This window comes from Microtus pennsylvanicus, chromosome 12, assembly GCF_037038515.1.
Source record: "Microtus pennsylvanicus isolate mMicPen1 chromosome 12, mMicPen1.hap1, whole genome shotgun sequence".
NCBI classification, from domain to species: domain Eukaryota; kingdom Metazoa; phylum Chordata; class Mammalia; order Rodentia; family Cricetidae; genus Microtus; species Microtus pennsylvanicus.
Genome location: NC_134590.1, coordinates 76,792,991 through 76,818,791, shown reverse-complemented (window position 1 = coordinate 76,818,791; position 25,801 = coordinate 76,792,991). Strand labels below are relative to the sequence as shown.

The 25,801-nt window shown below is 42.9% G+C and overlaps 1 protein-coding gene across 1 annotated transcript; it reads right to left on the bottom strand.

The window, feature by feature from the left end:
- Nucleotides 1–790: 790 nt before the first annotated feature.
- Nucleotides 791–25,489, bottom strand: Dnaaf10 (dynein axonemal assembly factor 10). Its single transcript, XM_075944398.1, has 8 exons — nucleotides 25,225–25,489; nucleotides 18,949–19,049; nucleotides 16,780–16,910; nucleotides 14,271–14,372; nucleotides 11,067–11,182; nucleotides 9,890–10,024; nucleotides 5,090–5,187; nucleotides 791–1,941 (listed from the first exon to the last, which is right to left on the bottom strand). Exons 1-8 carry the CDS (start codon nucleotides 25,405–25,407, stop codon nucleotides 1,734–1,736), a joined length of 1,074 nt encoding a protein of 357 aa, XP_075800513.1. The 5' UTR covers nucleotides 25,408–25,489; the 3' UTR covers nucleotides 791–1,733.
- Between the last annotated feature and the right edge of the window lie 312 nt (nucleotides 25,490–25,801).

The following is a 25,801-nucleotide window of genomic DNA, read 5'->3' as shown; positions in this document are numbered from 1 at the left end:
GAACATTGGGGAAATCCAAGCAGCCTTTTTAAAGGTTAACTGTTGACTGACTTTTCTGTCCTGCCCGGATCCTACAGTCATTTAGTCCCAAAGAAATCACACAGAGGTCTACATTAGTCATAAATTGATTGGCCCATTAGCTCAGGCTTCTTATTAACTAATTCTTATAACTTACATTAGTCCATAATTCTTTTCTGAGTTAGCTAGCCACGTGGCTCAGTACCTTTCTCAGCGAGGCAGTCACATCTTGCTTCCTCTGAGGCTGGGTCATGACTGCAGACTGAAACTTCCCTCTTCCTAGAATTCTCATTGTCCCGCCTATACTTCCTGCCTGGCTATTGGCCAATCAGCATTATATTAAAAATAATACAAGTGACAGGATAAAAGACCATTGTCCCACAGCAGTTAATTTTATTTTTACTTTAATATTATGCCCACAACCTCGTTCCTTTTACAATTCCATGTGTATTTCACGTGTGCACACATGTGCCTGTGGCCAAGGGTGAGACAAGGCACTCATCACACAGCACTTACCCACTGAGCCACTGAGCCATCTCCTCAGCCCCCCAACAGCTCCGTCTTATAAAGCATTTTGGAAATAAAAAGTTCCGAGTTTTGTATATTATGAATGCGGTAGGTGGCTCTGTTCTTATGGAAAGTGTGATTCATTCACCCAGTGGACCAGAGACAAGGACAGTGAGCTAAAGGTACATACTGAGAACTCAGAAAGGGGGAAACAAGGGAAACAGTCCGGCTCTCTCACTACTACTAAAGAATCCAAGCTTCCACAGACTTTAAGAACTGGTTTATTTAAAAAATATATTTTAAAGGCTTAAAAAAAAGCAGTCGAGTCTTCAACAGCTCATCATCGTTTAGCACAGTCAAGGCCAACCAGGTCTCCCCGACTCAAAAGCTGCACTTGAGCAGAGAGACAGTTCTAAGTCGCAGTGCTGCTGAACGGGCTCCAGCCTGCAGGGTCTAACAGTGTTTCCAGTGCTTTACAGACCAAATGAAGTGATTCCTACAATACGGAAACGCTAATATGAAGCACAAACGTACAGAGAAAATATGGAACTTTTGAGATACAAAACAAACTTAAGATACAGTTAAAAAACAACTACTGACTTTGGTCTTTTTTTTTAATTTAAAAAAAATTTAAATACAATTTTTAAAAAAATTCCTAAGTCTGTGTGTGTGCCTATGAGTACCATCGCCTGCTACAGCCAGAAAATGGCATCAGAAGCCCTGGTGTGGAGTTACAGGGTGTTGTAGGCCACCCGACGTGGGTGCTAAGCCCCAAACTTGGGTCCTCTGCAAGAGCACCGAGCACTCTCAGCACTGAGTCGTCTTCAGCGCCACCCCCAACTGTCTTTAAAGGCAGCCCCTGACTGTGCCGCTCAAGCTAGTCTTGATCTTAGGAACTAAACTGATCCTCCTGCCTTAGCCTGTTATATAGCTCGGGCTAAGAACAAATACCGAGCACCTGGTTCTACATTTTTTAGTAGATATATGGGGAGAGGAACAAAGCTGGCCCTGTTGTGTGGCACCTTCATGCGCAGCAGCATGCCAGCCAGGCCACCAAACACCCCTGGAAGCTGGAGGAAGACTGGCTGTGTGCTCGCGGCTGTCAGTCAGCACTCTGATCCAATGTCTTCAGTGAGGAAGGAGGGTGCAGGACGGACCTCAAATTCTGTGAGCCACCCTCTGAGAAACGTCCAGTTCAGAGCGCTGGGTCAGATGGTCTGGAGCTTGGTAACAATCAGCACGCGCACTGTCTGGTCAAAGGAGCTGCAGATGCAGAGCCCCCTCTTGTCAGGACTCCAGTCCAAACTCGAGACAGGCTGCGTGGACAAGGTCACATTCTGGAGGAGGCTGACAGAACCTGCGACTCCCATCTCTACTCCCTCTGAATCTTTCTTTGACCGATGAGTTGGGTATTCACTAAAAACAAGATCAAAGTGGTCAGAAAGCAATCCCGGCACTCACTGTTTTAATTCAGAGAGCAGTCCCGGCACTCACTGTTTCAATAACAGCTGATACTGACCATCACTGTGACTTTCCAGTACTGACCTATATGAGTAAAGACTGCCTCCCCTGAGCCCCAGGATAATACACCCGCAAACTTCTCCACAGCACCTCTGTTGATGCTTCCTCTTCAATGTGAACACTGTAGTTAGCCTGGCGGGGTGCTCTCCGCAGTCTTTTTTTCTAATTCTTTCCTAAATTTGGATTGCTAGATGGCAGGTGAAAAGCTGTAAGAAGCATTTACAAAACTTCCACATCAAGGACTGGTACTGTACCCTGACTCCAGAGTACACCCACCATTCAGACCTGGCCCGGGGACCTTCTCCGTACTACTACTGTGGGAACGCCACTGCATCCACAGAGGAGAAGGCAATGATGAGAACATATGATTTCTTTCCAGGAGAAAATATACACTTGTAAGCTAAGAAGAGGGAAAGGATAACAACTAAGTAAAACCTGACAGAGATCTGAAAGGCGGAAAAAAAGAAATAGCCTTCTCTACAGACGTGGTCTAAGGCTCCAGGGCAGTGGTCCTCAACCTTTCTAATGCTGAGACCCTTTAGTTTCTCATGTTATGGTGACCCCCCAACCTTAAAATTATTTTCATTGCTACTCCATAACTGTAATTTTGATACGGTTATGAATTGCAATGCAAATATGTATTATGCAACCGCTATAAAAGAGTCAACCCCCAAAGGGATCACCACCCAAAGGTTGAGAACCACTGCTCTAAGGTATAGCCCCCCACAGGGCCTTCGGAACCCACTGTGTATCAATTATTATACTTTGTGAATGCAAAAACCCAACAACTAACCAAGCAACAAAACAAGCAAACAAAAACAAAGAAAAAAAAAACAGACCCAGAGTTGAACAGACACAAAAGGATCAGACACAGTAGAAATGGAGGCAAAACCACAGGTAGAAAACACTTTCTCTTCCTTTTAAACCCAAATTATTTTACCTAAAAGGAACAAAATATTCACACACACACACACAAATGTCTTAAGTAAATACTTTCCCCACAACTCTTAGTAAACTTTGTAGTTATTCAGTATTAAAACAGGGCCATGTGTGTTTGTGTGCACCTTTAATCCCAACGCTAAGAGGCAGAGGCAGGTGGATTTCCAGAAGTCTGAGGCCAGGCTGGTCTAAGTAACAAGCTGTGGGCCAGCCAGGGCTAAGTAGGGAGAACTCACCCCAAAAACAAAACAAAACAAAACAAAATCAAATTGGTTCTAAAGTCTCTACATTATCTATGCAAGAGTTTTTGTTGTTTTTTAAACAGGTGTGGAAACTCATCTGCATTTCTCGCCTGGCTAGGTGAACGCTTCCAGTCTGACTGTACCGTGAAGGCAGAGTAGCAAGCAGACACAAGTTCCACTGCATCTTATTTCAGCCACTCTCTAGACAGCGTCACAGCAAAGCTCCAAAGTATTTACAAAGTACACAGGTCATCTGTCCTGACGACGGTCAGTGCCTACCTTAAGATGGCCTCCCGGAGTTGGGGAGACCCCCTCCGTGGTTAAAGCGCTTCTCCGGGAGCCTGAGGACTGGAGTTTAGACTCCAGAGCCAGGTAACTGTCCCTGGGTCAAGCAGGAAGTTCATCTACTAGTCACAATCAGGGAGCTCCCAGTCAACAAATCAAGTGGGGCGTGATCAAGACAGACACCTGATGCAGGTTTTGGGCTCCATATGAACACACAGCGGTCAATTTCGGAGGAGGGAAAGCCAAGGAAACACTTCAAATGTCTAGGTGCCTACACTCTAGCCTTAGCAACATAAATAAAAAAAATCTAGCTGCCACCATGCCCCGTTATGGAAAACTGGTATTAGCCTCTTTAGCAGACTCAAAAGTTGGGGAATCAAGGAAACAGACACAGCTGAGCTAATGAGACCTGCAAAACCCAAGGCAAGACTGGGTTAGAACCACGAAAGAATGGAGCGCAAAGCTTCCAGGATCAAACGGTCTATCCAGCCAGCATCATCCCAGAACACCCAAGACATGTCTACTGCTTTTTGCTGACAGAAAGCAATCGCAAATTAGTCAGCTAATGGTCGCAGTTCTCTACCAAGTACTATCTCACTGCAGCCCTGCGTTTCAGCTTCTAAAAGGAGCTTAGAGAAGGTTTGTAAATGAGGAAGTCCAAGCCACACTGAACATGCTGTTTTGTTTTTTCTATAGAGTAGAAAATTTAAAAATTAAAAAACTTTAATTCTGAAATATCCTTCAGTAATGAACTTAACATTTTCTGAGTAATACTTAGAGATTTTTTTGTCACTTCTAATAAAGTTTTTAATCCTTCAATCTGTCCAAGCCCCACTGAACTGGCAGCTGAGCTAGAACCTAGGCCTTGGGAATCTTGGAACACACACATGACTACAGCTTCCACAGTAACTCATCCTGCCTAGGTTTACAGAAAAGAAACTCTGTTGATAGAGGCTGCCTCTGCAGACCAACCAGGAGCCTGGGGCTGCTTTCAGCTCTACCACCATGAATTTAGCAAACTCATTACCCAAACCTAAGCAATGTAACCCGCTCCCTGACTTCAGAGGAAATGTTCTAATGACTACGAGGTAGTGTTTAATGAAAGTCTTCAATCAAATTTAAAAACAAAGCTATTCCCACCATCACCCTTCTCCCTTCCTTCCTCCCTTCGTCCCTCCCTCTTTTTATTTTTTGAGACAGGTTCTTACTCTGTAGCCTAGGCTGGCCTGGAACTCATAATGGAGTCCATGCTGGCCTGGAACTCATGGCGATGCTGGCCCTGTCTTCTGAGTGCTGGGATTATAGGTGTGAACAACTTCAAATTCACCAGGAGAACCACAACTCTGTGTCACTCATACACAGAGATATAAGTACGACAAATATATTTACTGTGTCTGGTAAGGGCGAGTTTTTATTAAATGTAAAATAAATACATTAGCAAAAGAAACTATTTAGAAGGCCAGTTACATGACAACACTGAAAATGAAAATTATACCAAAATGAATTAAGTCAGTGCTAGAGGAGAAAAAGGTTGTGGACTCCTACGTCATACCCAAAAGTAACTCAAAAGGACTTACTACTTCCAGAGGTGAAGACTGCCGGCGCCTCCCGCTGTCAGAAAGAGCTCTCTGTTCTGAGGCAGGTGTCGAACTTGCCATATGGTGGACTTATGGGCCTGCTCAGACAAGACACACAGGGGTTAAAGACTAAACGACACCCTGGAGAGAAGACTCAAAAACAGAGAACCATAACCACTTCGACTGTCAGGGAAGAACATTTTGTTGCTGCTTTGGCCGTTTTGCTGAGGAGTACAGTGTGGGTTGGCGGTGGGCCTGTCAGGGCTCTTTTGACTAAATTATCAGGCACTATCCTGATAGGCCTGCCTGCGTGAGTGGCCTGAACCTTCTCTTTGGCAGTTTCCAACCCCCTCTCCTTTGTCCATTTTCAGTATTTAGCGATAATATGTGACCGGAGCTTCTCTTCCCATCCCCTGGTCACTCTTCTCCAGCCTTCTTGGACCTGGCTGTGGACTCTTCTAGACTTGAAAAATTCTATGGTTTCAGTGAAAATGTGCCTTTGGTACAGTATTTGCTTTCTTCTATTCTCTTAATTATATGATCTCGTCTGTTTATGGTATCCTAGAGCATCTCATGTTTTATATGTATGTATGTATGTATGTATGTATGTATGTATGTATGTATGTATATGTGTGTGTGCAAAGTAACAGGATATAAAATCAACACACAAAATTCAGCAGTGTTTAAAATCTAATAATGGTCTTGTAAAAAAGAAGTTGGGGCAAGAGGAAAGAACCCCGTTCACAGTAGGTAACTTAAAAAATAAAAAATTAGGAATAAACATCACCAAGGAGGTGAACAACCTCCACAGTGAAAAGCTAAGACTTTGAAGAGGACACTAAAGGGTGGAAGGATTCTCCACGCTCACAGACTGGCAGAGCTGTTACTGTAATGGCTACGTTATACAGGGCTACACACATGCAAAACACTCTCCCTTCAAGTTGATACTGTTCTTCCCAGAACTACAAAAAGCAATTAAAAATTCAATGTAAGCACAAAAGAGCTAGAATAGTCAAAATAGAAAGAGTATGTCTGGGCATGGTGGTGTACACCTTTATTCCCAGCACCCGGGAGGCAGAGATAGGAGGATTTTTGTGAGTTTGAGGCCATCCTAGTCTACATAACAAGCTCCGAGACAGCCAGGACTGTATCAGAGATACCTTGTCCAAAAACCAAACAAATCCAGAGTTATAGCTGTAAACTGAGCCATTCTATTCCTGAGGTGCTAAGAGCTATACTATACTAGAAAAAAATCAGACACATAGATCAGTGAAATATAATGATGTCAAAAGTACACACACATAAACACACACACAGCTTCTTCAGTAAAGAGACAGAAAAGCACGATACAAACACACACATGATGTATTTAGATTCATATCTCTCGTCCTGTACAAAATCAATTAAAATGGATCAAAGACCTTAATATAAGAATAGAAACTATGAAACTGCTGGAGGAAATAAAAAATCCACAAAGAATTGTAAAACATTAAGCAATAAAGCAAAAAGTCACTCAATGGTCAATGTTTTCAAAAGGAGAAATGTGAATGGCAACACATCCTTAACTGTGTTTAACAACCTCAGTCATGAAGGAAACACAAATTATAACTGTTCTGAGATTTCATTTCACCTCCATCACAGAGAATATCATCGAAAAAACAAACAACCACTTTCTGAATGGACTGAAGACCTGCTTCACTAGATGGGACCCAGACCCTGTGGCTAGATAGGCCACAGGCCCTAGAGGAGAACCCCCTACTATTACTCTGCTAACAGGACACAGCATTGAAATGACTCCTAAGGACACACTGCTATACCCATAGAGCTCAGCTCTCATTAGAGGAGCTTCTTCTTGCAGTAGAAGGCAATTAACACAGACACCCATAACCAGCGACTGTGTGTGCTCCATGCTCTTTTCAGGGCTTGGGGTCTTCCCAAAAGGAGGGAGGAAGTCTGTAGAAGCCAGGGATGATGAATAGCTTAAAAGAAACAGTTTTTCCTGGACACAGCAGGGCAGATGCACACACGAACTCACACCAGCTATGAGAGCGTGCACACAACCTACACAAGCTCAAGACAGACAAAAGCCCCAGTATGGTTAGGGCAGGTGGGCAGGAGTTCCACCCAACCTGAGGAGTTACTGGCATCTGACAGCTTCTAGATGAGGTGACCACTCCCTAGGGTACAGCCCACACTCAAGAGTGGCTGGGCAACACAAGCTGAACTCACTGGATGTTGGGGTGGGGGGAAGAACACAAAAACAAGAAGGTGGGTGGATAGGGAGGTGGAAGATGTAGGAGTTGGGGAGGGGAAGTGAATATGATCAAAATAAATTATATGGAATTTTCAGTTAATAAAAATATTATTAAAAAAAGAAAATGAACAACAAATGATGGCAAGAACATGAAGAAAGAGGAACCCTTACTGCTGGTGGGAATGTAAAGATGTAAAGTGGAACAGCCAACAGAAGTGAACAAGGAGATTTTTAAAAAGCAACCCAGTCAGGTGGTTCCATCGTGTAATGGTTAGCACTCTGGAATCTAAAAAGCAACCCAGTTATATCAATCCTGGATATAGACCCGAAGACTCTAAGTCAACATATTACAGAGATGATTGCACATCGACTTTTAACATAGCCGAGGAACAGAACCAGGCTAGACAGCTATCAGTAGATGAATAGGTAAAGAAAATGAAATACACACACAATGGAATTTTATTTCTTCATTAAAAAAGACAAATACAGATGTTTTCTCTCAAATGCAGAATCTAGGATTAACCTGCTCTGTCTGTGCAGATCATGAAAGCTGAAAGTGTACCGAGAGGAAGGGAGGGTTGTTAATGTGTGAGAAGAGGGGACATTGAGAGTAATGGAATACACGGACAAGAAGGCAGAAGAGGGAAGGAGTTGATGGGGAAAGGGGGACCAGAAAGAGGTAAGCAGGGGCATGCGGAAGGCACTGGGGAAGTGCACTGAATAACAGCGATGCATAAAAACACATGCTCAATACGCTGCTTCTAATACCTTTCATATCTGGATGGCTTTTGATTTTTGTCATTATTTAAATGTGTTAATATATTTCCTACATCAAAAAAAAAGTAAAATATATTTCCTTAGGAGAATAAAGATAGGCAACTGGGTAAAGGCTACCAGTTTATCAGGCCCTTACTCATCCAGTAAACCCCCTCCAGCATGCTGGTTTGCCAGGGGGTCATGAGGAGAGAGAGCTGAGCAAGGGAGGGGAGACCCAGGGAGAGGGTGGCACTGCTCGGTAAAGTAGCTCTGCTATTTGAGCTAAACCATTTCACATCTCAGTGGCTATGAATCTTGAGATTTAATTTTCAATCATGTGTATGGGGGTGGGGTGGGGAGTCTGTGCATGGCATTAGTGCCTGAGGAGATCAGAAGATGGCATCAGATCCCTGGACTTGGAGTTACAGGGCGTTGTAACTGGCACGGATGTTAGGAACCTGCCTCAAGTCTTTTGAAAGAGCAGTGAGCGTTCTTAACTGCTGAGCTATCTCTCTAGTCCTGAATGACACTTCTTGTCATTGAGCTGACTATTCACTTGAGAGCAGGACCATTAGCATAGAAAAACATGAACCTCAAAATATACACTTTAAGTGTATGAGATTAGGTTCATACTGTCCAAATGAACTTGGAAGGATACTACTATATGTAGAAAATAACGAGTGATTTACAAACAAAATATGGAATAATTTAGTAATAGAAGATTGAAAGATTAATTATATTCTAAAATGACACTGACAAAATAATAGTTATGAATTTATCTCACCTGACACTAGCAATTTATGCTTCATAGCAATAACTGTATCGTAAGATGACACAAAAGCACAAAGGAGGAAGTTGTGTGAAACCCCAGGGCATCCACAATGGGCGAAAGAACTGGAAGTAACTTATTTCCTGAGCAAACGGCACATTTGAGTCTCATGGAAACAAACCACCTGTAGCTGCTTTCTTTCTTATGCTTCTGGAAGGAGGGCCACATTCCCCACCTGTCTCTTGCAAGTATCAGGACATTTTGGGGGTTTTGTTTCTTTCTCTGTGTAGCAGTCCTGGCCGCCCTGGAACTCACTTAGCAGACCAGGCTGGAATTGAACTAACAGAGATTCACTTGCCTCTGCCTCCCAAGTGCTGGGATTAAGCGCGTGGGCCACCACCTAACAGGATGTTAACATGGACTGTAGCTACTTTATTCCAGACATTTCTTTTTTTTGTGACAAGTATTTTCCCTTTGTTTTTCTTATTTATTTTTCTAATGTTATAAATCAAAAGCCTTTCCCACTAAGCTCTCTCAAGCAGAAGCCCAAGTATAAATAAACAGAACATTCTTGACTATCTATTACGTCAAAACCACAGTAATCAGTGTTTCTAAAAAAGTCCACTTTAAAAAAATGAACAAATTAATTAAAAAGTTCACTTAATAAAGCAAATCAGAATATAAAATAAAATGGGTTGAAATAACAGTAAAAATGCAATTTCTGGAAAGTACATTATTAGTTACTAATAAGCATATATTTATTAGAAAGCATCAAGCTAGAATTTCCTGATCAAATTCTTGGTATCAGCAAGGTTTCTTTCACTACAAAATAAGATTCCTAGCTAACCAAGATAATTATTATAATCAAGAAGTATAAAGCTGGCAACCTTTGGAAAAGTAACCTGCACAAAAACACCTAAGATCCCACAAGCACGTGACAGACAGAGGACGCCTGGAGACTCACTCTGCGTACTAGTCTAGAATGACCATCACGGCTCTCCACAGGGAGTCTCTCATTTACCTTTTCTGTAACAGAAGCAAAGCCTTTGGTGGGATGCTGTGTTCGCATGTCAAAGACGTGGAACTTGCCTTCCAGAGATGTAGCTACTAACTTATTCATACTTATGTCCTTTCTGTCAAACTCCAAACTACACACCTGAAAGCAGAGAATATATCTGTTATTGATAGGTTCTTACATTCTTTATTTGTTAAAGACTGGGTATGGGTGTTTTGCATGCTTTCATCTATGCACACCAGGTGTGTGCTTGGTACCCAGGGAGGCCAGAAGAGAGGGTCAGAATCCCTGGAACTGGAGCTACAGGCGGTTCTGGGCCATCATGTGTGTGCCGGCAACCAAATCCTGATCCTCTGGAAGAGCATTCAGTGCGCTTTACTACTGAGCTATGTCTCCAGATTTTGTTCTCTTTTAAATTATCTGAATGGCTTAAAATGGTGCTTGAATATTCATTAAGCCTTTTGAATCTAATCTATAATATAGCAAAATATTTTCTGTTAATTTGATCAATAAAACCATGTTGGGTTCCCTTGTTCAGTAGACAGTCACAATGTGATGTTTTCATTATTTAGCACAGGTAGGTGAGTTAAGGCTACCTTCAGAAATCAGAAAGGAAGTAGAGGTGTACAGCTTGAACACCAAAGCCCAAAGGCACTTGGTGAAACTTCTCCTATTCCAGCAAGTAAAAGATGACTTATTTGCTCATTTTGATAACATCTGTGTGGTCCCCATGGTCCTTAGATGGGCTGTGGGCACTACTGACTCCATGAACTTTGTACAAACCATATCTGAATATGCAATCACTTTCTTTCTTTTTCTTTTTCTTTTTCTTTTTTTTTTTTGGTTTTTCAAGACAGGGTTTCTCTGTGGTTTTGGAGCCTGTCCTGGAACTAGCTCTTGTAGACCAGGCTGGTCTCGAACTCACAGAGATCCGCCTGCCTCTGACTCCCAAGTGCTGGGATTAAAGGCGTGCGCCACCACCGCCCGGCTGCAATCACTTTCTTAAGAAAGGATGCTTGGCCACCATTAGATTCAAGATGATTTGGCCCTGAAAGTTTAACTTTTGGTAGAAGGCCAAGAGACATGAATCAGGAGAAAGGATCTGAGAATTTTGTAGTGGCTAGACACAGACAGTAAATGCAAACATTTCAGAGAAGCAGGACAGCACAGAAATGCACATTACCCCATTTTTAATGTTTGTCTCCCAACGCAGTGACATGTTTCTGAGATCAAACAGCTTGATATCCCCATTGTCATAGCCAGCACAAACAACACGTTCTTCTTGATTATAAGCATTGCCTGGAAATCAAGATACTTTTCAGGTCTTCATAAATCCACAGTGAAGTCTGCTAAGAAAAACTGTTACACATATAACTTGGGACAGATGTAAATTTAAAAAATTATCCTGAGGATAATTCTGACAGGTGATGGGCAGCATTAATTTTTAAAAATGCTTACTTAGCACGGTGGCGCACGCCTTTAATCCCAGCACTAGGGAGGCAAAGACAGGAGGATCTCAGTGAGTTTCAGGACAGCCAGAACTGTTACATAGAGAAACCCTGTCTCAAAAAAACAAAACAAAACAAATGCTTACTCGAAATTCTATGGCAAAAGTCTACTTCAAAGTGTTTACGGATTCTAAATGGAAAGGAAATGCTCTCTCAGGCTGGAAATACAGTTCAGGCTTGTCTAAGCAGGAGCAAAGCCCTATGATCCATTCCATACCTACAAAGACAGACCAACTACATTTCACAGACAGTTGTGCCTGGGAAGATACATATTCTTTTCCATTCCTTGGTAGGAGTTATATATGAACGTAAATACTGTTTTAAAATTATTTTGAAGAATATCTTCTGGTTATTTTATCTCTGAGGAAACTCTGTAATCAACTGGAGTTATTATTTTGCAGAATATCTTCTGGTTATTTTATCTTTGAGGAAACTCTGTAATCAACTGGAGTGCGTTTTTAGTGGTGTAGATGACCATACCTAGAATTCAGAATGTGAAGTTAATCTCAGCATGCTTAGCTCCAGGGTGGTTTTCCTGCATAGCTCTCGCTGACGAAAAAAAATGTGAGGAAAGAGGCTGGTCCTGTCAGAGTGTAAGGCCCCAATGTCTTCCACCTCAACTGCCTCCAGCTTCCTATTGTAAGCTCCAGGCCTGCACCCCACTGTGAGCTCTTAAGGTACCAGTGTCTTGCTCCTGCTGTGCCCCGAACTGACCTCAGGGTTCTCCTTCACCACTGCCACACTGCGTGTGGAGCTTTCCAATGAGCAACAGCTTTCCCTCCATGAGCAATCCCAAAATGTCCCCACCGTGGACAGGATCCTTTTCCTTGTTCCTCATTTTATGGGCACAGAATTGCGAGTACAATTTATTCGGCATCTATCATATGAATCATTTTCATTGCTACATATCTTCTTTACCTGCAATACTGTCTAAAACTTCTGAACTCATCCCTACTAGGCTGTCTGCCACCCCACACTATCATCACCAGTGACATCTGAGATGTTCTGCCTCAGAAGTTCTCACCAAGCACAGACTTTCCAAGGCCGACTGACCACTACGTCCAGTCCACCCAAACAACTGTGCTTTTATGGTGGCTATGGCAACTGTGGCGAGAGTTGTCTCTGTGGCCAATCTCTCTACCATCCTCTTCCACGGCACTTTGCATTTAGTCCCTATGTTGAAATTTCTCTACCAATTTAATGATTAAAAACCTCTATAAATCCTTGATCTGAGCTCAAAATGATTTTCCTCCCTCTGCGTCCTTTCTCCCTCTGCATCTCTCCCTCTGTCCCTCCCACTGCGTTTCTCCCTGTCTTTTCCTCTGCACCTCTCTGCATGGACAGATATCCCTTGTGATGTTTTATTACTTCTGTTTTATCCTTAATAAAGTGGATGCCAGTCCATCTTCACTAAACCGTATGCCTGAGGGCTCAATATGACTCAGTTTTACTATTGCATGTCCACAGCAGTTACAAAAAAAGGAGTAAAGCCAGGCATGGCGGTGCTCATCTGTAGCCCCAGTTAGTCAAAAGACTGGAGCAGGAGTATTACTCGAGTCCAGAAGTTTGAAGCTAGCCTGAGCAACATAGTGAGATCTTGTCTCCAAACAACACAACAAAATAGAAACAAAAGCTCACAAAAGCCAGGTGTGGTGGCACATGCCTTAATCCCAGCACTCGAAAGGCAGAGGCAGGAAGATCTCTGCCATTCTGAGGGCAGCCTGGTCAAAAAGAAAACACAGTTTAAAGGTAAATATGGAGCTGCAGCCAGCAGTGCATGCCTGCAACTGCAGCTAGCCTGGGCTCTGGCCTAAACTAAATATGGAGCTGCACCCAGCAATGCATGCCTGTAACTGCAGCTAGCCTGGGCTCTGGCTTAAACTAAATATGGAGCTTCACCCAGCAATGCATGCCTGTAACTGCAGCTAGCCTGGGCTCTGGCTTAAACTAAATATGGAGCTTCACCCAGCAATGCATGCCTGTAACTGCAGCTAGCCTGGGCTCTGGCTTAAACTAAATATGGAGCTGCAGCCAGCAGTGCATGCCTGTAACTGCAGCTAGCCTGGGCTCTGGCCCACATCTTTTACAGTCAAAGGCAAGCACCAACATTGACGGGAATCAGTGGGCCTTATAAGTGTATTAATAAAGGGTGACAATTATCAGACTAATAAGAAATAAATGTGTAATGGCACAACTATGTCCTAGAAAAGAAATAAACTATGGAAAACGTGACAGTTTTTAGGTTATCATTTCCATTTGAGGCTTTATTTAGCCTTATTAATAGCATCTGGTACCAAACTAGGTCAATATTATCATAAAAACCTCTCATAATTATATTAGATATTTTAACACTCAACAATCTATGCACATTCTACAACAGTGGTTCTCAACCTTCTTAATGCTGTGACCCTTTAATATTCCTCATGTTGAGGTAAGCCTCAAACACAAAATTATTTTCACTGCTACTTCATAACTGTAATTTTGCTGTTATGAATCATAACATAAACATCAGTGTTTTCTGACTCCTGTGAAAGGATCCTTAGACCCCTCACAAAGGGATTGTGACCCACATGTTGAGAACCACTAATCTAAGAGCTTTAGCATTACCTTATTGGCTCCTCAACACTATTAAGTAGTAAATTCAACTAGCACCACTGTGTAAATACAATAACCAAGAAGGAGTGAAATCTGGTGACTTTCTCCAAGCCACATAATAAACAAAATGGTAAAGATGCAAACGCAAGCCTGAGCCTGATGTCAGCTACTATGATACTTGCCTGAATAACCTCTCAGAATAATCCACAGAACAGATTCCTGGAGACCAGTGAGAATTTCCTAAAACACAAACTTCAAATGCAATAACCTCTTCAGTAACTTACCAAATGCCACGGTCCAACAGTCTCTCTTGTTTTCTCCTTGTGCGGGTTCCATGTTAGCAACAGGATCATCCTTTTGTCTTGGGTCCCACACCTTGACAGTTCCTGCCATGAATAAAAGGGAGCTGGCAAAATCCAATAGTAACTGATCACATTTCCCATTTGCATTCTCCTGCCAATGTGACATGTGCCAATACTGTAGATGTTACAACATCTGAAAACTATTCGTGCTTTCGTGACTGCAAATTGGTTAAGCTGTACTCGATACCAGACATAACCCATATGCTAGTATTAGAAATGATTCCGAAAATAATAGCTATACATAGAAAAACACACAAGTGCTCCTAGGCTATCTATAAATAATGACTGATAAGGCAAAGACAAGTGTATAATTCAAAACATGCCTTATTTTCCTGGTTCACACTCAAACTAATGTATGTATTTAGAAGACTGGAAGTGTTATTTCTTCATGTTTTCCTTACTACACACATAACCATTGGCACTTTTCCTATGCAGAAGAATAAGTACTGTTACTACACTTTCATAAGCGCTTTTAGAATGCCATTTCAAATGCTGGGGGAGGCAGTTCACAGCAGAATGACCAGCATGCATGAGGTCCCAGCTTAACTTGTCGGCATCAGAAGAAACACCACCATCCATTTCATTATATAACTAAGCTTAACTTTCCATAACAAAATAGTGAGGAGGGAACTATTAAATAAAATTAGTCTAAATTAAATTTTAATCCTCTTATATCAATGGATATTATAGGATTACTAACTTGTGCGACTGCCAAAATCGACATAAATGCGTGCAAGGAGATGGCTAACAGGCATACATCTGAGCAAGAACAGGGGAAATCCCTGATAGAGACAAGAACTTAAGACTCATCTCCATGCATAGAGCTGGTCATTAAAAGACTACAATCCTGCATGGAGAGGACTCCCACCAATCTGACAGAGATTACCACTCAGCTACAGATTTTACACAAGCCACCATGACCTACAATACATTTTCCACACTTGAATTAGCAAAGAACATAAAGGTGATTCATAATACAAAATAAGTTAGCAGGCAAGCAAAGACGTTCATGCAAGTGGAAATGGTATACAATTTCTAATCTACAAACTTACAGGAAAGAACAATCAGTATCAGGCAATTAGTCCCTCATCCACCAGAGCTGACCAGGTAGATAGGTACAATGGGTGATTTAGAAATCCACTTTATAAGTTATAAAATATTTATCACCAAGTAGTTACGTACATAACAATAATCACTTCTCCATAATTTCAAACCACTCTCCTAAGAGTACCCAGAGTGCACGGTTATTGCAGAAGCATATCGAGTAGAGTGGTAGAGCCACACGATGGAATGGTGCAGCCGTCAGAGTAACAGTTACGGAAACAGAAGCATCTGTACATGACAAAGCATAAGGTAAGATGCATCATCTCAATGGCCGTGGTGATGGAGGAAGGTCATTGGTTAAAAAATAAAGAAACTGCCTTGGCCCATTTTATTGGTTAGAACATAGGTGGGTGGAGGAAACAGAACAGAAAGCTGGGAGGAAGAGGAAGTGAGCTCAGAGACGCCATGCTCCCCTCTCCCGGGCAGATGCGATAGCTCTGCTCTCTGAGACACACGCAATGAAGCTCCGACCCAGGATGGACGTAGGCTAAAATCTTCCTGGTAGGCGCACCTAGTGGTGCTACACAGATTATTAGAAATGGGCTAAATTAATATGTGAGAATTAGCCTAGAAGAGGCTAGATATTATGGGCCAAGCAGTGTTTAAAAGAATACAGTTTGTGTGTTGTTATTTCGGGGCATAAGCTAGCCAGGCGGCCGGGATGCTGGGGACGCAGCCCCGCCGCTCATATTACTACACTGTGGCAGCATAGTGAAAACTGCTCATCATCTTTCCTTCTGTGTCCCACACGGCTTCCATGAAAAATTAATTTCCAACACACCACTGCACTTGAGTAACTACTAGAAAATTATATCTCATTTTTATTATAAAACAATTATTTTATAGAAACTAATACGTCTCCATGTGAAGTAGCAAAACCTGGGACTCCATGGCAGTCACTGAGACCTGGCCTGTTGGTCACTATCGCTGAAAGCCAAGCTGGTGCCTGTGGAGCTTCTACAGGACTCAGGGACAGGGCACAGGGGGCATTTCCAGGCAGCTGTCCACCTGACACTTCCCGAAGGAGAGGAGAAGGAAAGGCTGCCACCCTAACCACATCACTGTCATCCACCCGGAGGACTTCTGAGTCTGTCAGAGTCAGGCCATTATTAGCTGTTGAACTACTCCACACTAAAATACTCAGGGCTATGACTCTCCCTGAAAATACACAAAAGTCTGAAACAAATGAAGAACGTGCAAGAAAACTTGCCTACTAGGACGCAGATGCACAGATTGGTAGCTGCTGAGTGAGGCCAAACAAAGAGGATTCCATCACATAGATGTTTCCATGAAACGTTTGCTTAATATTTAAAGTACACTGACTCACCATCCCGGCTGCCGGTCACAATTTCAGGTGCTCCTTCCCCAATTCCAAGTCCACCTATACCATCTATAGTGTTTATAATTTCTTTGTGGCCCTTCACAGAATACACTGGCATCTCTGGAGCTTCTAAATTCCTAAGCAAAAAACAACAACAAAATAAAAACAAAGCTACTTATCACATGTGGCCCAAAAATCAATTCAAAATAAAATAAGTAAAAAAAAAAATCCAAAATGGATCAAAGACTTTAAAACCCAAGACAGAGACTCTAAAAATGTTAGAGGAGAACAAGTAAAACACTGGGCGATACAAGCAAAGGCAAGGAAACCCAGGAGACAGACCCATAGAGACACAAGTGGGTAAGGTTATACACAATTAAATTTTATGCAGTCATGAAGAAAAATGAAATCATGACATTTGTAAGAAAATGGACAGAAGTAGAAGCCATTATGTTAAACAAATAAGCCAGAATCAGGAAAACAAATACCATGCTTCCTCTTATACATGAAAATAAATTAAAAATTATACACACACATGTGTGTATAAATGCATATGTATGTTTGTATGTCGGTAATAAAATTGGAGAGGTTGGCCAGTAAGATGGCTCGGCAGACTAAGACACTTGCCACCAAGTATGACAACCTGCACAGAAGTCCAGACCGTTCAAAGCATAAGAGAAAACAGACCCCCAGAAGCTGTCTTCTGCTCTCCACTTGTGCGTGTAAATGTACACACACAGACACTGACTAAAATGTGAAAAAAATCTAAACAACGAAACAAAACTTGAAAAGGGGGTCAGAAGGGAGGAAGTGGGCAATGGAATATACACACTAAAGATATATCTCACCAGGAGTGTTGGGGCACACCTTTAACGCCAGCACTCGGGAGACAGGGGCAAATAGACTGTTAGTTAGAGGCCAGCCTGGCCTAGTAGTGAAAATCTGCCACTCGGCACACTAACCCCTCCAGTTCCCTGGCCCAATAATGAAAATAAGATGCTGGCCCTTCTTTCCATTTCTCTGAAACTCTGTGTCAGTCTGTGAAATGACAACTAAATGTGAATTTAACAGACAAGCAGTTAAGATCAAGGAGAAATCACACCAGTTTCGTTTTGATGTTCCCGTTCTAAAACAGGTAACGGTGTGAGTGGAATTTAACTATAAAGTAATACAATCTAAGTGATAATCAAAACATCTTATTAGGCAGGGTGTGGTGGCCCCCTCCCTCTAATCCCATCATAGGAGGCAGAGGCAGGCAGATCCCTGAGTTTGAAGCTATTCTGGTCTATATAGTAAGCTCCAGTCCAGCCAGTGCTGCAGTGACCCCAACACAGAAACAGTCAAGCAGCCCAGATTAGAAATGAGCTAATAACAAACTGGGTGTGGTGGCTCACACCTTTAATCTTAGCACCTAGGGAGGAAGAGGGGCGGATCTCTGTGGGTTTGAGACCAGCCTGGTCTAGCGTTCCAGGACATCCAAAGCTACACAGAGAAACCCTGTCTTAAAAAAAAAAATTTCTAAAAAACAATTAAAGAGATATATGAATTCATTCAACTTTAATATTTTATTTTATAGAGACAATGGACACAACTGTGATTTTGTTAATTCAAAGTTCAAAGCAGGGGTTTACTGAGTTGCTCAATAGACATTTTCCTAAAAAGTTGTGTCTAGATCTTAAAGCATTAAAGACTAACAAAAAAAAAAACTTTAATTGCAAGTTCTGCATGGAAAAAAGTAAAATCAGTGTATTGCTCTATAATGCCAAACTTCTGGCATTAATTACCAGTACCAAGCAGCCTGTGGGCTAAAAGAACTGGTAACACTGTTTCAAGTTCTAGAGTTTGGTGATCTTTTTAAACTTTAACTTTTTAAACTTGTTTAACTTTTGAGGTTATATCATGCCCCCTCTCTTTCCTCCCACAGACCCCCTCCTTGCTCTTCACATTCATGACTGTTTGTTCATTGTTATTACATGCCTATACAGACATACACATACACATTCCTACATGTAGTATGAACAGCATAGGATTTACAACAGCCCTCATGATTTTAGTTACTTCTGGAAGAAATCAAAATATTGGAAAGAATTTTAAAATGAGAATTCTCTTTCAGAAGGGCAATGAACCTATCAAACAGAATGCGTAATCCACTGGTATGCTGTTTAATCATCTCACCATATATGAAGATTTCCATCAAAATCCCCAGTAGCTAAGTGTCTCTGCTGCAAAGACGCGGCACCAAATGTTCCACACTTAATGGGCTTAGCCTTTTCAATCTGGACAGAAAGGAGAGAGGACACTTATGTAACCAGTTACTTACAATCACAAGGTCTACAGCTTTGTTCTGGGGGTTGAATACATTATATAATATAAAAGGCAATTAAAACATTTTCTGATAAAAATTTTTGAATTCTTCAGTTAATTTTGTATAATTTAGAAAGATATCACTATAAAAGAAACGTTGTTTTTTAGATAGGATCTTACTGTGTAGCCTTGGTTGGCCTTGAACTCAGAGCTCCTAGGCCACTGACTTCTAAGTGCCAGGGTGAAAGGCATGTTTTGGCTTTTTTTCTGGCTATTTTCCTTTTAGATTCGGGGTGGAGTTTATTTATTTATATGAGTATGGGTAGTTTGTCTTCATGTATGTCCACATGTATGCAGTGCCCTCAGAAGATAGAAGAGGGCATTGGGTCCTCTGGAACTGGAGTTACAGGTGGTTGCCATGTGTGTGCTGGGAATCAAATCCAGGCCCTTTGGAAAAGCAGCCAGTGACATTAACCTCTGAGCAATCTCTCCAGCCAGATGGTCTGAGACATGGTCAAGTCTTTGATGCCCAAGTCAGACACAATCCAAACTGGTCTAAAATCCAGAGATCCTGTGTCAGTACGGGATCACAGGGGAGGGAGCGGAAAAGAGATGCCCAGTGAAAGATTGTTGCTGCTGTTCTTATCTCACTGAGACTTGAGATGTGATGGCTCACTCCTGCAGCCCCAGCACTCCAGACATGAAAGCAGAAAGACAGTTGTGAGTTCAGGGTTAAGCTAGGCGACATAGTAAATTCTAGGTCAGGCTGGACTATAGAGGAGACCCTGCTTTAACCTCTCACAGTTCTGAAAAGCTCTAACATCTCTGCTGGTGGGCATGTAAAAAGGCTCACTATGTACCGTGCAAAGCTCTCAGCAGATACGCAAACACAACAGAGCCATTATTTCTTGAAGGATACAGGAACAAAGTTGTCCATGAGCCTCTAGTCCTACCTATAGGACCTAGGAGATGCTCAATACTCTCTGAATGAGGGTTTAATCACACCTCTCATAGCCCTTCAGCACCAAACCTTGGGGCAGAGAAGCCAGCACCAGAGCCCTCTCCCTGGTCCTTTCTGTCCTCTGGGTTTTCATGTGCTGTGTGTCTAAGATGGTGTCCGGTGTCACTTGCACACAATCACAGAAACAGTTTTCATATACTGAGCATATGACAGCAGACATCATTCTACATGCTTTTTCTAGAAAAGACCATCTTTTTTAAAACATGTACATCGCTGCAAACTGTTCAGGATATCACTGTGTGTGCTTGTGAGTGCGGAAATCAGAAGAGGACTTGAGGTATCCAGATCTATCACTCTGTTTTCTTCCTTTGAGACAGGGTCTCTCATTGAACCTGGAGCTAAGCTAGCAGACAGCAAGCTGCAGGGATCTTCCTGTCTCTGTCCTCCACATGCAGGAATCACAAGTGTACAAATGTGGCTGGCTTTTTATACGGCCACTGCAGATGAAAGCCCAGGTCCTCATCTCTGCACGACAAGCAGTCCCTAAGCCTTACATGCAGTCCAGGGTAACATTTCAATTGCGAAGTGATGGCCCATACTTAGAATCAAGGGCCAAGCCAACCTCAGGCTCTCGTTCCTAAGTTCTAAGCTTGGAAGAGTGAACAAAATGGTGGAGGAATAAATTAAAACTAATTTCAGATTTCTCTATTTTGTTTTTTTTTTTAAAGCCTCACTCATTTTTTTTTTCGAGACAGGGTTTCTCTGTGGTTTTCGAGCCTGTCCTGGAACTAGCTCTTGTAGACCAGGCTGGTCTCGAACTCACAGAGATCCGCCTGCCTCTGCCTCCCAAGTGCTGGGATTAAAGGCATGCGCCACCACAGCCCGGCCCCTCACTCATTTTTTTTTTTTTGCAAGAAAAATACATTATATCATGCTTCCCTCAGAGTTTCTATTTTTGTATCAAAACCCAGAAACTTAGGTATTACTTGTGTATTTTTCAAGAATCAAAACTCAAAACAGTTGCCCAGTGAGGCTGAGCTCTGTTGTATCTGGATTTGGAAAACAGTCTTGTTTCCTCTGAGCTCAGACACTCATAAAAGTCAGTAACCAAGGGGACATCACAAACACACAGGTTCATGAAGCACACAAAAGCAACACTGTTAAATTTTTTTCTATGAAAAGTGGTAACTTTAATAAAATACTAATTGGTTAAAAATAATGATTTACTTGGTTAAAATTATTTCACACAAAAATCAGCCTAAGAAATTGGTAAATATGATATTGAGAATGACCATCAATGATAGTTTATTTGGCCTAGATTTTTATATTCTTTGGGAAGCATATGCCAGCATGACTAAAGAAGCCCATGATCAATAATTGCCACAGAGCTATTTTCGCTCTGCCCGTGGGCGGGTCTACTGCTGCTTGTCAGTACTTCCTCCTCCACATCCTGGCACTACTTAATTAACACTGAAAGCTTTAGTCAGGCAAACGCTAACAAGCACTGAATGCAGGAGCGCAGGAGCTAAAACACCAAAGCTCACTAGCTCACTACCAACCTCACCCATGATTCGTTTTTTCAGGGATGTCTTTGTCCATACGGTACCTTCGTGTACAATGGAAAAGTTGAAGTCTCGGGAAAGGATGACGAAGGGACACTTGAACAGATACTGTTACGTGGCCCTACACAGTGTTCAACTAGGGAAGGAGGCCCTGCCCTCCGTTTATTTATTTATTTTAATGTATGCGTACGGTACTCTGCCTGCATATATGCCTGAGCATTAGAAGCATGACTGTTGCTGAAGAAAGCTAGAGGAGACCATCAGAGCCCCTACAAGTGCAGCTACAGACAGTGTGAGCTGCCACCTGGGTGCTGGGACATCAAAGCTGGGTCATCTGGAAGAGAAGACAGAGTGCTTTAACCACGGAGTCACCTCTCCAGTCCCCTACCCTCCAATTTTATCTGTTCAATTTTTGTTTGTTTTTGGTTTTTGAGCCAGGCTCTTACTATGTAGCCCTGGCTATTCTGGAACTCACTATGTAGACCAGGCTAGTCTTAAAAAGATCCTCCTGCCTCTGCCTCCCGAGTGCTGGTGTTAACGATGTATGCCAAACTGCCCAGCCTCTTGCCCTCCATTTGTACCCATTCCTTTAGCAATAAGATGAAGCGCCAGAAAGGAAACAGCTGATTTGCTCCTCTTACATGTATCTTGTGTGCATAGGCTTTGGTATAAGTCTTGTAATAATCCACCATAACACAACGAGCATGACTCCTCCTATTGGGGTAAGGAATCCACCTGGTCCCACGGTTCTCAACTCCAGTACTAAAATCAACCAGCAGAAGGTCACATTTGTAGAGGTGGGAACAGAGCATGGATATTTTTGTTTTGTTTTTTTGTTTTTCGAGACAGGGTTTCTCTGTGGCTTTGGAGCCTGTCCTGGAACTAGTTCTGTAGACCAGGCTGGTCTCGAACTCACAGAGATCCGCCTGCCTCTGCCTCCCGAGTGCTGGGATTAAAGGCGTGCGCCACCATCGCCCGGCTAGAGCATGGATATTTTAAAACCTGTACGTAGCCAGGATTAGCAGCCAAACACAGATGACTTGGACACAGGAAAGCCACGGGCCATGCATTTAACCTGCAAGCTTTTCTCTGCACCCCTCAATAATACAAAACAATACAATGCAATAGTAAGTTCTGAAAGGCGCTTTGTTCCTAACGTTCTACTTGCTTTTTAGAAGGAAATGTTCAAGTACCTGCGGTTCTGTTTTGGCACAGGACCTCTACAGTAATTACAGTCTCAGTAATTCATGGAATGAAGAGGATCTGGGGTTCAGATCATGTGTGATACTCTCTTTTTTTTAGCCCTACCTATATTTTCTAAATGTTTTCTTATAAACACTTGTTACTTTCACTTAAAAAATAAATAAGCTTGGCGGTGGTGGCACATGCACCTTTAATCTCAGCACTCCGAAGGCAGAGGCAGGGATGAGGCAGGCGGATCTCAGTGAGGTAAAAGCCAGTCTAGTTTACGGAGCTGAGTGAAGCGAGTTCCAGGACAGGCCAGTGTTGTTTACACAAAGAAAACCTGTCTTGCAAAACTAAGTAAGTAAGTAAATAAATAGAATTCATAAGATTCTTCAGAAATTAGGACAGCAGGACACTATTTCACTTGGAATAGCTATTACTGAAATGTATAAATGCGCCATAATCCTTGGGAAAACAAAGCGCAAGTCTACAGGTGCTTTCTGGCTGAGGGTTGACTGGCATTTGTTCCTAATGCTTCATTTTAAAGTTTCTGTTACGCCAACGTTGCCCATGTCCAGAGTCCTTAACCCACACTGACTAGCAATTCTTACACCAGTATATAAAACTCCCAAGTTCATTCATTCCTCTTTCTTTTAACAAATTTGCGTTGAGTCGCTGGTCCTTACAAATGACACTAGAAGGCATTGTCCCCATTCTCCAGCTTACGACCTAGAAAAGTAACACAGCCTGCTTACTTCTGCACAAAAGGTCAGTACTATAGGGACATAGAGCAGGAAGGGCTTCCTCTGTCAGCTCACCTGAACTGGCCACTAGGACAGCAACAGGTGACTGTGGGTTAAGGGATGAAGAACACCAGCAAGGGAGAGAAGACCAAGCAATGTGTAGATTCTCCAAGTTGAATGCTGGCTACAGAGTACGAACTAACCCTGAAAAGAGGCTCTCAGCAAAGCTCACGGAGAGAGGGCGCGTCACACACCTTCTCAAGTAAGTTTATGTATCCGCTACCTGTCCTAAACTCATTAAACTCATCTGCAAGCCAACTCTTCGCATAGCTCACCAACACCTCAGTGAGCCTGGTCATTTGCTTCAGTCAACCCAAACGAAAACAGTTTTCAAAACTGTAACTATAGAACTGTTAGCCACAGCTCGGCACCACAACACATGGCCTTTAATCCCAGCCCACTGCGGGGACAGGCATGAGGATTATTAATTTGAGGCCAACTGGATAACACAGACAACACCCATCTCAAAAAGCAAAGGAAATGTTGGTTATTTTCATCATTCTATAACTGGCTCACTGGCAGTCTTCTACAAACCCTGTCAATCTGGTTTTGCATCCTCCTAAAAGCCCTTCAGTGGTGTCCTGTTCTTCTTAAAGGAAAAAGAAGGATAAATCTGTCAAAAGTCTTAGAGATCTTGCAAAGGTCCCTACTTACCCCTCTTTTTCAGTAGGTTTTGTGATTGTTTTTCAGATAGCGTCTCAAGCAGAAATTCTCCTGCTTCTACCCCTAGTGCTGGGATTAAAGATGTGCACCACCACTTCCAGAGTGTGTTTTGTATTTTTTTTAAAGATAGTAAACAGCATGGTGGTGTTGGCACGCACCTTTAATCCCAGCACTCGGGAGGCAGACACTGGGAGATCTCTGTAAGCTCGAGGCCAGCCTGGTCTACAAGAGCTAGTTCCAGGACAGGCTCCAAAACTACAGAGAAATCTTGTCTCGAAAAACCAAAAATAAATAAATAATAAATAATAAATCTATCTCCCATCACTATCAAAGCGCTTTCCCACACGCTGTTTCTTCTGGAACTTCATACTCTGACTTTGCCCTAATTAGTTTCTGCTCACCCTAAATGTTTTTACTCTCATTGAACACGACTTGATTTACATTTATGCATTCTTGCTTTGGCTGTTTTAACCGACTGTCTCTCCCAACAGAAAATAAACTCCACGAGACCCGTGACATTGCCATTCACATGCCTGGGACTATCAGGCATTCAAGTGATACTTGTCGAAAAGCACGGGGTATTTAGCTGTCTCCACAAACTTCGTTGTAGGCATCCCGAGGCCTCCTAAGCTCTGCTGCACGACACGTGCGTGTATTGCATATACGTACTAACAGACTACAAATGCAAACACCCTAAAAGGTCCACGAACGTAACCTTGAAATCTCAAACTTCACTTCCCAGAAACCTTGCAACGGACTACACGGAGGATGGCGGGAGAAGGGGCTGGCAGTGAGCCAAGGTACTAGTTCCCCAGTGAGATTTTGGGATGGATGACAAAGTTTTAAGCCTGAAGTATTTCTCAGTCTGTAATCTCCTTCTTTCTGGTCCTGCTGGAGCCAAGCTGGAGCAAAGAGTACTGCAGACCCCAGAACACGCACGCACGCCCCAACAACCGTCCACGCCTGCGCCCACCTCTCGCAGCAGCTTCAGGTCCCCGCGCTGGATCTCGTACACCTGGATAACGCCGGTTCCGCGGGCGAAGTTGCCCATCGTCACGAACTTGGCACTGCTGGGCACCCATTTGCAGTCGAACACCGTGTAGTTTAGGCCTTTTTGAATGTGCACGATGATCTGAGGCTTCTCGAAGGTGGACATGATGCCGAGGAAGACAAACACTAACCTGGAAACCAGACTACAAACATCGCAGGGGCAGTTTGTCCCTCCCTAGCCGCACTCTACCCGGACGCTCAAGCAAGTTGGGCTTGGGTGTCTCTGATAATGCCGGATGAGCCGCTGAGACGGTACCAGATGCTTCTCCACACACGGCACAAGCTGACTTACTACCCTTAACCACAACGTTTTCAAATACACACGTTAGAGGTTGAGAATGCTTCGGCTCAGAGCGTGGCGGGGGATACGGCGACACTAACAATCAGGCATATCTTCGGGCAGCCAGGCAGACACGAGGACCAATCCTGCTTTAGGCCCCCAGGCGTGGGCTCCGCCTCAGGAAAGGGGCGGTACCCTCGCGCTGATTGGTGGAGGCTGG